Source organism: Cyprinus carpio, chromosome B23, assembly GCF_018340385.1.
Source record: "Cyprinus carpio isolate SPL01 chromosome B23, ASM1834038v1, whole genome shotgun sequence".
Taxonomy (NCBI): Eukaryota; Metazoa; Chordata; class Actinopteri; order Cypriniformes; family Cyprinidae; genus Cyprinus; species Cyprinus carpio.
In genome coordinates, this window is record NC_056619.1 from 8,995,910 (window position 1) to 9,009,610 (window position 13,701).

General features: G+C 34.9%; 1 protein-coding gene across 2 annotated transcripts in view; it reads left to right on the top strand.

Moving 5' to 3' along the window:
• Nucleotides 1-972: 972 nt before the first annotated feature.
• LOC109048849 (contactin-3-like) overlaps nt 973-13,701 on the top strand; it is a 77,113-nt gene continuing 64,384 nt past the window's right edge. The window contains exons 1-2 of one of the 2 annotated variants that reach the window (XM_042750622.1): nt 973-1,396; nt 12,295-12,429. In XM_042750622.1, the coding sequence (XP_042606556.1) occupies nt 12,375-12,429 (55 nt within the window). In that variant the 5' untranslated portion in view covers nt 973-1,396; nt 12,295-12,374. Of the gene's footprint in view, nt 1,397-12,294; nt 12,430-12,688; nt 13,139-13,701 lie in introns of those variants that run through there. The other variant, XM_042750623.1, reaches the window with a different exon arrangement.

The following is a 13,701-nucleotide window of genomic DNA, read 5'->3' on the forward strand; positions in this document are numbered from 1 at the left end:
TTCTGTTATAAATATTTAAACATCCTTAAAACAAAATACATTTACGTATTTACTTAACAAGCGAAATGGCATACAGTATTAAGTCATTTTTTCAGAGAACTAATTATTTGCCAATGGGATAAGAAAAAAAAATAAACATAATTCAAAGTGAAAACATGTTTATTTTGCCTACCCCACTGGCAAATCATAAATAAATATCAGTACATTTCATTTGGTTTCTCTGAAAACAAGTCGTGATATTTTATTTTTCATTTCGAAAGTATGTTTAGGGATGTTCAGATATTTATGCTGGAAAACAAGACTGATTAAATTACTGATTAAGAAGAGTAAACTACTGGCTAAATGTTAGTTAAGTATTTATTTTTTATTAAATAAATAAACTACTGGCTAATGTTTTTGAAAGAGGTTGCATATCCTCACCAATGCTGCATTTATTTTTTATCAAAAATACAGTAAGAACAATAATATTATTTAAATAGCTGTTTTCTATTTTTAATATATTTAAAAATGTAATTTATCCCCAGGATGCAAAGCTGAATTTTCAGCAGCCATTAGCCCAGTCTTCAGTGTCACATGATCCTTCAGAAAACAGTTTTGCTGCCTAATATTTTTTTTATTATTATTGTATTTTTTGTGAAAACCATAACACAATACAATTTAAAAGTAAGATTGTATTTTTTATTTATTAAAATAAATACTTTTATTCAGAAAGCACTTATTAAATTGGCCAATAAAGACATTTATAGTGTGTAATATAATGCAATTAAAAATGCAATATTTTATTTCATTCAATCATTCATTGCTCACACGTAAAAAGAAAACTTTAATTGAACCACTGGGGAAGCAGAATCGTTAAGGGAAACTGGAGCCGAAAACGTAAAAATCCCTCATGATTCCCTTCTGTATTCATATTCATAACGGCCAGCTGTGCGCTTCGGTCAGAAGGTGGCGCTGTTGTTCATAAAGTGTGTCGCTCCAGTCTTTCTGCTGATTTGCTGGACCCAGCGCTGGCTGGACACGCTGAATGTAAATCTGGCCGCAAACAACGTCTCTCTCTTTCTCTGTATGGCTGTGAATTCAGCGAGGTGAGCTTGGCACAGGAGAGGGACTGTCTGGGCTTGCGCGCAGTTTGCAGACAGATTTGCGAGGGAGCCGTGCTGGAATATATTCAGGGGTGAAGAACCGAAGGAGAAAGGGCGAAACCCTCCTACAGCCTGCGCTTTCTCCTCTCTCTTTCTCTCTGTCTCTATCTCTGGACGCAAAGACTTGGGCGAAATGGTTTTTCCGAAATCTCAGTGACTGCGATGTCAGCACCTCTCATCTACCGCTTGTGGAGCACAGACTGAAGAATTAGCTACACGTACTGAGAGAAGAAGAAAAAAAACACGTTAGTCGGGTAAAGTAGACCTTTTCAGATTAGAATTGAGCGTTTTGTTATTCGAATTGTTCTGCCTGCTCATTGTTTCACCTTGCATGGCTTTCAGGTTCACCCGTATAATTCCGTGTCATTTATTGCTGCATTAGAATTCAGTGATTCAGTGATTGAAGCAGCAGATGCTTTAATCAGCAGCTCCAATATTAGTTCACCCATCAGCTCGTGTTGGTTTACTGTTAAACAGCGTGTGCTGAATGATGCTGATTGACGGGGTTGGATTTGACAGATACGGATATAAGGAGCTCTGCAGCAGTGAAGTTCAGGTAGAGCTTCAGCTGCGCATCTCCTGCAGAAATGCACAGGTGCTCTGCTGGTGTGTCAGGAAAGCCCCTGGAGAGAGCCTGGCATTCAGAACAAAAGTGCCTATTACTTTACATTACAATAATAATATATACTGCACTGTATAAAGTAGTAACATGCATGCCTTAAAAGAGCTATTTCTATCTGATTTAACCCATACAATTAGTGTTGTTGCTATAAATGAATGTATTTAATGTATGTATTAGTTTATTTAGTGATGTTAAGTCATAGTCATTTTGGTGTATGTATAAGTCGATTTAGTGATGTTAAGTCATATTAAAACCAGGTCAATTAACATTTCACACACACATGCACACACTCGCACGCATGCACACACACACACACACACACACACACACACACACACACACACACACACACACACACACACAAGATTTATTTTTCCAAACATGCATACTTCATGCATTCATCAGTAAAACCACTTTAAAGTTCCAGAAAGGATGTTAATGGACATTGTAGCTTTGTGAAGTTCCTGAAAAGTAGTTGAATGTGCACTTAAGAAAAAAAGATAAAACAGAAAAACCCATAATAGTCCTTGCAAGAATGTCATTTTTACCAAATACATTTCTGAATGTATACTGTTAGCTTTTGTGTAAAGTATATTTACAAGTAGCTCAGCACGGTACGGTAACTATATCCATAAAGTACATGTTGGGTTCTTCTTAATCACGTAACATGAATAATGTAAAGAATAGCATAGATGCATCCAAAATGCCTGTTTGTGTTTCCTGAAAGTGTGGTGATATTGTATCAGCGAGGCATTTTATGTTTTTTATACTTCTCATATGATGTAACACTTCACCATGCTCTGTGGTTAAACTGATATCATGCTCTCTTCGAGAGCAACGACTTCCTCCAGATATGATACTTGTAATATGGCTTTGCATTTTTAATGTGAACTTTTAGTTTTTAATTTCACTTGAATTATTCATCTGAAGTATGCATGCAATATGAGAATCACATGGAGTCAAAAGAAGTCAAGAAATGTCCCTCACTTTCCGCACTGCTTAGAAGTGCCAAGTGTCCTTTCATCTCGCAGCCATAGATTTAATATGAATCCGCGATAAAATTCAGACGAGGGCTCTATTGCTCATGCACATGAAACATGCATTCTGCATTGCATGTGAGGAGAGGCTGAGATTTAATGCAGCATTTTGCTCATTTCATTCCACACGTGTGGTGTAAAAAAAAAAAAAAAAAAAAAATCTGTGGACCTTTAATAATACTGAAGCTGTGAAATGAAGTCATTCATCGCCACAGACAACTTGCGTAAAATTCACACCATGGAGAATCTTCAAATGACCTGCTTTATATATGTGCGCTCCCCTCAATTTATTCACGCCAAGAACTAAATTGCATTTCAAATAATCTCTTGCAGAGTCTATATGGCACAAAAACAAGTAATTCTAGGTATCTGTTAGCATAAGTGCCCTTGTGGGTTGACATTTTTAAAAAACGGCGTTGTTCTTAAAACTCCTCGTGCACAGGGAGCAGCCATGATGAGACTTATTAGTCGTCTAGTCATGTAGGAGTGGGAAGAATTCTGTGTCCTGAGACCTCTTTCTGAAGCTGCCATTCGTTATCCTAATGAGTGTCTCCGACTTTGGGCTTAAGGGAGCAAATAAATTAAGGACAAACGCATGCCTACTCTAATTACAACAGATCAGCACTTAACAACACAATGTGTCGGAAAAATCCTGAACGACACTTTTTTAAATGGAAGGTTTTCACGATTTTACAAAATATGGGTTGTTATAAGTACCTCCATTTTCGGCTAAAAGTATTTTGTTTGTCAGTAAAAAACACTTTAATAGCTCTTCTTATTTCCAGAAATGAGGTTTAAATGGATTTGTAGCTTTGTAAAGTTCTTGGAAAGAACTAAATAAGGTCAGTACTTAGGAAAGAAAGAGAGGAAGGATAAAAACATAATAGTCCTTGACAGAATGCGATTTTTATGAAAATATGTTTTTGAATCATGTACACATTTGTCTGATGTACTCTCATTGATTTTAAAAGTAGGAAAACTAGGTTAACTCTGTAAAGCCTAATATTAAATAGATTTTTTTTTTTTTATGGAACAGTTTACTGAACCTTTTGACAAAATATTCATATATGTATCAAATATAATACATCAGACTTTTATATAGTATTATATTGAGACTATGGAACACAAACTCATTTTTAGAGTTACATTAAAATGCCTTTTATCTTGCTAAAAAAGTATGAACTATCAATCAGACAACAGAAGATGTATAGTACATTGTGTACAACAGGTTTTTCAGCCATAGCATGTTTTGATCTTGTTGATAATTTAGTGGCCTTAGAAATTCACATATAAAATCGGGTTTTTTAATGTCGCTGTGACTGATGTGCACAACAATTAAAATCTCTTGCATCGCTCTTGTTTTATAATTTGTATAGTTTTGTGTTGTTCCTAGAAACGGTTTGCATTCATCCGCACTCTCTCATTTGCTATATTGGTCATCTCACCTGTTACTAAATACAACCCAGATGCTCAGCAAGCTGTTCATCAAACATTTATTGATAATTTAAAAAGGAAAAAACAGACATCACGTAGGAAAACAGACTTCACCCGTTACAGTAATGCAATAATGTGCACATTTATCTCAAATCTCGCTGGTATCAGCATCGGCACACGGCTGTTTCTCTGTCGGGAATGGTTTTGATAAGCTGTCTTCTATGCATTTGCTTAAACTAACATGTCACTATAAGATGCAGTTGTCATTTGTTTTGATGTAAAGTGCCTACAGGCAAAGGGACAGAGTGAATGATGATTATCACAAATCTGGCGCCGCTCGCTTCCCTCGCTGCTGCCGCCAGCCTCATTTGCTATTTTGATGATGTGCTCCGGTACCCGTAGAGGCCACTCTCTGGTTCCAGAAAAAGAGAAAGCAATTGATAGGCTGTTATTAATGGCCTTGTGTTTCAGAGTGAAAGCTTCACTCGTCACCACCTGAGATTAATATCGCCACGTCCACTTCAAATGTGCATCAACGTCGGGCCTTGCTCATCGCTGTATCTCTCCATTTGTTGGGTTTCAGTTTGTCAGTTGGTGTTAGTAGGTCACTAGGACTGACCGATAGAGTTTTATATCCTATATCCTGTGAGGTATATAAGGCCTTTCTAGATAGATAGATAGATAGATAGATTCAGTTTGACAGTTGTTTTTTTTAGTACAGTAAAACATTTTAATACATAAAAATCATAGATGTTGAAATAAAAAGTTTAGTCGAATCTTAGAAATGGACAGTTTGAACTGAGTTACATAAATGGAATCATTTAAAAAATGCTGTTTTGGCACTTAAAGTGATAGTTCACCCAAAAATGAAAACTATCCCATGATTTACTGACCCTCAAGCCATCCTAAGTGTATATGACTTTGTTTTTTTTTTTTTCAGACAAAAAAAGTTATATTATATTTAAAAAAAATTCCTAGTTCTTCCAAGCTTTATAATGGCAGTGAATGGTGGTCAAGATTTTGAAGCAAAATAAAGTGCATCCATCCATCATTAAAAAAAAAAAAAAAAAATCCGGGGAGTTAATAAAGGCCTGTTTGTGTAAGAAAGATATCCAGATTTTAAACTTTATAAACCGTGATCTCTAGCTAGTGCAAACTGTCATACGCGCATTCCAGTGAATGACGTAGGACGTAGGTGTAGTGCAAGCCCTGGTGAGTATCTGCTAGTCTTGTGAGAACCATGTTTTGTTTACAGCAAAGGAAAACCAGTCTCCTTTTGGCTTATATCCAAATCCTCTGACATTTTTCTTTTCAAATCCTCTTTTTGTACCTCTTATTCGTGATGATTTGTTTTGGTTTCTCCACTGTGGTTTCACATTCGTCACTGCATTAGGGCTGTCAAAATGGCTGAGAAACTAAATTCAAATTTTGTACTTAGATATTATCAATATTCAAATTATATTTGAATTTAAAAGGATTAATTTAAGTTGTTTGTGAATAGGGTTTTTTGGATTATGTTTGGAGGACTAAATTTGTCGCTTTGTGCAAGATATTAGTAATGCACATTTCTTCAAAGCAATAAAATAACAAGACTATCTTTGAAAAAAGTGCATGTTTAAATGAATGTTTATAAACTACATACAATTAATTAAGTAGCTTAAACAATTAGAAACAAAACAGCATCATGTATGCATGTGTAGTTTAATACAAAGGACCGAAAAACAATCACTAAGAGTACCTTTTCATTTAAAAACATAAGATGCAGTGGGAGGGGGAAAAAACTTGTTTATTAAAAGTTTAGCTTACATTCATTTTACATGGCTTTCTAAACATGCGGCTCTTGTATGAGACGTGAGTGCAACGGTGATAGATGTCCCTTTAGAAAATGCAATAATATGCGTTCTGTGTGAACGGCTTGGTTTCAGTTTTGCCATGATCATCTTCTCCGCACTGGTGTTCTCTTTCTCCAAATTATTTCGAATGAACAATGTAGCAGCGCTGCTTCTAGTGGGTTCAACTGGAGAAGCTAAAAAAAAGCATTAAAATGCAAGGATACTTACATCGTCATCGCATCTTGTGTGCCACTGATAAGGCAGCCTGATGCACACCTAAAATTCACATTCAACGTTTTTGGATTCAAATGTGGATTTTTATTTTAAATTCTATTAATATTCGAAATGCAAAAAAAAATAATAATAATAATTGAAAGCCCTACACTGCATTCGCCAGCATCCTACGTAATCAGCTGGAACGCCACTCTCTCATGAGAGATTATGGCTTATAAAGTTTTAAATATGGGTATTTTTTTCTTACACAAATGCATCAATTCATAACCCCCCGGGAACCATGTGGATTACTTATCGTGAAGGATGGATGCATTTTTTTGGTCTTCAAAATCTCGACCCCCATTCACTGTTATTGTAAAGCTTGGAAGAGCCAGGACATGTTTTAAGATAACTCTGATTTTATTCATATGAAAGAAAGTCATAGGCATCTAGGATGGCTTGAGGGTGAGTAAATCACTGGGTCATTTTTTTTATTATTTTTGGGTGAACTATCCCTTTAAGTTTCAAGTTCCAGTGAAGAATCTCGTAACTGGTCTCTTGACGTGTAATTACCAAATTAACAGTTTATTCAAATTGCTGCAATATTTACAGTGTTATATCATTTAAAACATCATTGTAAATATTATTTGAATATCTGATACAGTGCCCAGCCTTATATTGATGATATACTGTATATACACTGAAACTATAACATATAGATGCGTGAGACATATGCACACTTAATAAGACGCTATAACATACAAATGTTTAAATGCAGATTAAAATCAGAGCAAAGGTCTATGCGTGCCAGTTACTTTAAACAATAATGAACAAGAACTGTTGTACATGACCTTAAATGCTGTCAGATTATTAAACATAACCAGTGTAGGATTGTGCATGTCAACACATTTGACTTGAACATTAATATTAGCCAATATAGATTGATTTATTATTTCATTACGTTTCTATCATTACATTCAATTTCTAAATAATGATATATTGCAGTTCGGTGTCATTTTGTGACTGATTTCAAAAGCCTTTAAAAAAAAACACATTTCACACCTGATGCCATTTATATATGTGTCGTTACATAAGGAACATAATAGATATTCATCTCTTGTTTCAGGCTCATTTCACGTGTCATCCACCCTGTAAAGTAATGAAAGAAATGAATACAAATATAACATCTGTCCCGCTAAACTGCGCTCAACAGCTTCGTAATTGAGAAAATCAGTCAGGCCGGTCAGCGACACAATAATCCCTCTTATACCCCGCAGAGGATCATCAAAACATAAACCAGCAAGATCGCACCCGCATATTGTTGTGCCATGAAGACGTCAGCTAACTAACCTATAAATGCAACGTTATGGGACAGTAACAGATGTATTTGTCACAAATGGACTGTCTGTCTGTGTTGCTTATTAGAATGCTTCTTTTTGTCTTAATGTCTCTGATATTTCAGTTATCTGAAGCACTTCAGGGCATCGTAATGCATTTTGTTACACTTGCTATTGACAGAATATTGTCCTCAGGAGAGAAGAATACTAAAAGTCAATTTATTGCTACACTTGAACATTTTTTCATTACATTCTGTATCTCAGCTATATTCAATTCAATTCAAGTTTATTTGTATAGTGCTTTTTACTATACAAATCGTTGCAAAGCAACTTTACAGGAAATTAAGTTTCTACAATATTTAGTAGTAGCTTACTCAGCTTGGTCTAGTGTTGGACTAATGTTAATTTTGTTGGCTGATTTTTTTTATTTTTATTTTTTTAATCATACTTTGTCAACTTGTCCTATTTTTGGTCTTAGTCAAGTTTTAGTTGACTAAAAGTCTGGGAATTTTAGGCTAGTTTTAATCAATGAAAACCTTGTCATATTTTAGTCATGCTGTATAGTCAAACTGATAATCACAATTATTTTGCTCAAAGTTGTAATCATGACTGATGTTTTTTCTATTAAAACAACAATTAAAATACTTTTCTGTTGTTAATATCTTACAAAAGTTGCATGAGTATGGAAGCTTGTGTCTGGATAAAATATAATTAAAAAGATAATTGCAACTTTTTATCTCACAATTCAGACTTCTTTCTCGCAATTCTGTCTTTTTTCTTAGATTCTGAGTTTATGCCTTGCAAGCCTGATAATACTGTATCTAGCAATAAACTCAGAATTGGGAGATGTTAAAGAAAAATGAAAAAAACATGATGTTGCAATTACCTTTTTTCTTTTTTTTTTGTGGCAGAAACAGACTTTGATTTGTAAGTGCATTTATGCAGCAACCAAGATCGCAAACAATATAGCCAAGATCCATGTGTGGATTTATTCATCACTGAGAAGGTTTGATTGCAGATTTAGTCACAGCAGCCTGTGAAGGAACACAGTGTTCTCATGGTTGCCAGGTTGTGAAGATTAAGTAATTCACGGGGCAGGAATTATGTAAGATTGTTTTGTCCCTGGATAAAAAATAATTCCATAGAAAATGTATCCTTTTTAAGAGAAAAGCTCTTATTGGGGGATTTAATCTCTTGACATCTAGCAACCCTTAGCATGGAGGGTTGTTAAAAACAGTCTAAATCATTTTGTTTCCTCTTTTGTTATCACTTTTTATTTTACTGAATTGTTTTAAAGTTTTATTTTTTAAACTACATCGTCTTTTTTTGTCAATAACATAGTCACAGTTAATGTTTTAATGATGTTGGTGTCGTCTCGTTGTCTTGTTTTAGTCGCGGAAAAGGTGGTCAACAAACATTTTTCGACAATTTTCATTAATGAATCTCACACTAATCTGGACGCATATACTGTACATTCAAAAGAGTGTTTTTGTATTGACCTGTAGTTATGTTTAGTCAAGGAACAAGCAAACAAGGAATCAGTGAGTTGTTTGTAATGGACTGGAGATGGCTCTTTGAAGCAGTCTTCGCTTCAGAGAGTTAGAAAATTAAGCATTATTGATGCGGCTTTACATCTTCAGGGTGTTTTATTTGGAGGGATGTTGAATTGTTTGTATTAAAAGGCATTAAATTAGGCTGCAAATAACAGAGCCCCTAATTACACAGCGCACACTTTTCATTAATGGGAATGAACTAGACGGTTCAGTGTGATGAGAAGGTCTCACAGGCTCACTGCTGTTGAGGATTTCACTTCAAGACTGCTTAGCAAGAAGGAACATGACATGCAGTGTGCTTCACACAAAATCCAGAGTATTTAAATCCCATTTTACACACTTACGTCTGCTAAAACCAGCCTAAAACTTGAAAGATGAGGGGAATCCTTCCTGAGGCCCCACGCTCCAGCAGCTACATGAGATGACAATAATTATCATTCTTGGAGTGCCCTTATAAGTCTTCAGTGGCCTGGATATTACTCGGCTTTGTGCGAGCGTGTGTTTTGTGCGTCAGTGAATTGTGTGAAGCGCTTCTCTGAAGTGTATTATGAGAAACTGACGTTGAGCGTCTTACAGCAGAGGTTCTTAACTGGTGGGCCGCAGCTCAAAAATGGGTCACAGGTCTATTCTGATCAAACTCTGCGGTATGTGGGTGCAAATTAATCTGAAAATAGTCAGATTAGGCAGATGCCAACATGGACAGATTGTATGACATGCTCTAATCCTTGAAAAGCATAGACAAAACTGTGCAAGGTTCAGAAAATATGACCAGCATAATATTAAATATGCAGTGCTGCTAGGATAAACATGACTTGGTGATATCCAGAAATGTTTTGTGTAGTAAATTATTTGCTTCTGAGAAAAAAATAAAATAAAATCATCAGAATTGAGGAGATAGTAACCAAATACTAACCATATGTTCCATAGCGTAACAATTAGTACAGTACATGCTAAATGTAAAAATGTACATTTATTAATTTGAACATTTAATATTTAATTCATATTAACTGTATATACAGTCAATGTGTATTTATTTATTAAAAAACAGCAATGACACATTAAAATTGCTCAAAAGTTAAAGGCTTTTTATGTTGTTAAAAAAACCAACATTTCAAATAAATGCTTTATATGCTTTATTTCTATTCATCAAATAATCCTGAAAAATATTAAACAGCAAAATTTGTTTTTTTAACATTGATAATGATAAAAAAAAAATTCTTAAGCAGCAAATCAGCATATTAGAATGATTTCTGAAGTATTATGAGACACTGAAAACTGCAGTAATGTTGCTGAAAATTCAGATTTTATCACAGGAATAAAATACATTTTAAAATATATTCAAATAGAAAACTGTTATTTTAAATTATAATAATATATCACAATAGCATTGCATTTTTGATCTTTTCACACACACACACACACACACACACACACACACACACACACACACACACACACACACACACACACACACACACACACACACACACACACACACACACACACACACACACAATAATATTAATAAAAAATCATACCAACACTAACCCAAAATTTTAAATGGTAATATTGTTCTTATTTAATAATATTAATAAATGTATGTTGTTTGGTTCTGTGTTGCATTGCCCAGTGTAAAATCAAAACGCAAAACCAGTTGAGATCCAGTGTTTTGAAATCTCTCTGTTCTCACATCAGCAGTACTACATCCTTCCCTCTGTCCTTTTTCACTGTCTTTGGCTCCATAAATTGATTTAAAATGTTGCTTGGCAGATTGGCATTGCAGAAAATAATCGACTGAACACCATCCAAACCCCATAACTCACTGGTTGTTGTGAATAGTGTGTCGTTTTTAAAAAACAAGCACACCCTGCAGACCATCACATTTATAATGTGTACATCCTGACTCATCCAAAAGGTGATGGCCAACTGGCATAGGTTAGGACATCATTTTCCCTTTAACCAGGCTGAATCTTCAGACTTTTTAAAATTTTCTGCAGTAATTTTATGGTAAATGGATTGATAGCTTCCCTATATCATTGGTGAGTATTTGCTTGCATAAGATTGCTTACAGCTTAATACATATGTTGTTTAAATTAAAAGTTTACCAAGGCAACATCTTGCTCAGAGAGACATTATAAATGCTTGGAAATAAAGCTTCATGTCCAAATGCAGTCAGCTTTATTACTCTGAATAAGTTGTGATGCATGTATTTTATGATGACTTTTTATAAACCAACATCCATTTCAGTCTCTTGGAAACAAGGACAGTTAAAAAGCTACAGGACAGTGCAAAGTTTGTGGCTTTTACTAGAATGACAGTTTGCATAGGAATGTTGTTATCATAATGGCTTTAAAATGCATGCTGTTAACAAAAATGCTGTCATTGTTGAATCATTTACAGTTTCTATACAGGGAGATTTCCGATATAAAACGGTGACTCAGTAGGTAATGTTTTCTCATTAAAATCAGATGATTTCCCAATGCTTCAATACGTACAATATGTGGGAATAGCAATATGGCTTCATATGCTGTGGCATCATGACCAATACACCTTTCTAATTAAAATACTGGTTTAGTGTTTTAAAAAAAGAACATGCTTTCTCTGTTTCTTTCACATATTTGGAATTTTTCTGACTGTCTCTGCAGGTTAAATTGTTCCTCCAGCAGGTAGTGAGAATAGGTTGTCTTTAAGATTCATTGAATCATTAACTGAACCATTTCAATCAGAAACAAACTGCTGCTACACGCATCATTTGAATCTCATTTTAAGTGAAAAGCATTCACATTTTGCAGAAATCTGCAGACCTATTTGTTTAAATTGATGATCATAGGCTTTTTTTACTTGTGAAAATCTACTTAAGTTCCTCCAGCCGATCAAAATCAGTTTGCATCATGGAAAAGAGTATTGTTCTGAATTCAAGTGATCTCACTTGAGATCTTTTAAGCTGCATTAGCGCTGTGATAATTTCGCCCCATAATGTGTATTGTAAGCACACAGCAGCCACCGCTCATTACCTCATGGCTTTCTTCTGCATAAAAACTAATTTTTAGAGTTAACTGAGAAAAATAGACTGGACTGCCTATAACAAAGTATTTCTAATTTCTCATAATTTGGTCCTCAACAGGTCAGGTGGTTTTCGAGAGAGAGCAGCCGTTCATTCACGGCGCACTGGATTCAAGTAACACTCGCCCCTGGCAGCTGAAGATGACGTTACTATGGAAACAGTTTTTGCTGCTATCAATCATGGAGTATCTTGCAGGTAAAATGAATTGGTAATTCCTTCCCTCTGTGGCTCTTGTGGTGTATTCACAACTATGTCTCTATCAACTTTAACTTAATCTTTTCTTAGGTAGACTGTAACGATGTTGAGAGAAATCTGACTGTATATATATATATATATATATATATATATATATATATATATATATATATATACACACACACAAAAAGAATCCACATGATGTATGTGGTCAACCTGGTTGTTGTTGTTGCAGCATTTGTTTCTATCAGCCCATATCTTGATTATGAGCGGAAGACAGTAACAGACCCTGACGCACAGAATCAGGCTTACAGGAACAGGACGGGTTTTGAATGTGGTGGAGGGGCTTTCAATTAAGCTGTGCAGTCATTTTGAAAATGAATTGTGTTGTGTCATAGAATGTTTTGGAGGCTTTGATACAATGTGTCCTCCAAGGAAATTGAACTAGTATGTCACAGTTTTATGGCTCCGCTTCCTACAGATGCTATTTCTGTGAATAAGAATTCACTGAGAATATACAGCTCTTAAAGGGATAGTTCACCTAAAAATGATGCTTCTGTCAACATTTACTCACCCTTGTGTCGATCCAAATCTGTGACTTTCTTTCCCAAAAGAAGATATGCATCAATAGGGTATTTTTACTGATTGCTCTTTTCCATGAATCCCCGCTGAGGCTTTCAAGCTTCAAACAGGATGCACCATGAAAGTGGTATGTACAACATGTGTGCTGTATTTCAGGTCTTCTGAAGCCATATGATAGCTTTGTGTGATGAACAGATTGAAATTTGAGACATTATTCACTTTCTGTTTGTTTTTAACGGCTGTGTAGGTTTGATTGAGTCTGTGAGCTGAACTTGAGGACCAGTTTGATTTGTGAATGAATCATTCAAACTGGTTTTGTGAACTGAATGAACCGATTCATTAAAAACTAAAAATCCAACTCAAAAATGTATTTGTTTTATTAGTGGTGAAAATTGGATGTTTTATCATGATGCCATCTAAAAAAAAAAGAAAGAAACAGCAAGCAACACGATATTTGATGAAAACATGCTGCGTTCTGATTTGATGTGATTTGATTCGGATTAGGGACCTGCGATTGATATATCGATATTGCAATATTATTTTAATTCAACAAAATATTACATTTAACTGAACTCTCTGAAAATTACAAATCCTGTATCACAATTGGGACATCCATAACAACAATAAAAAGTTTTAATTAATAAAAAAAAATATTTAAAAAGAGATAATCAGTCATGATGACAGCTCATA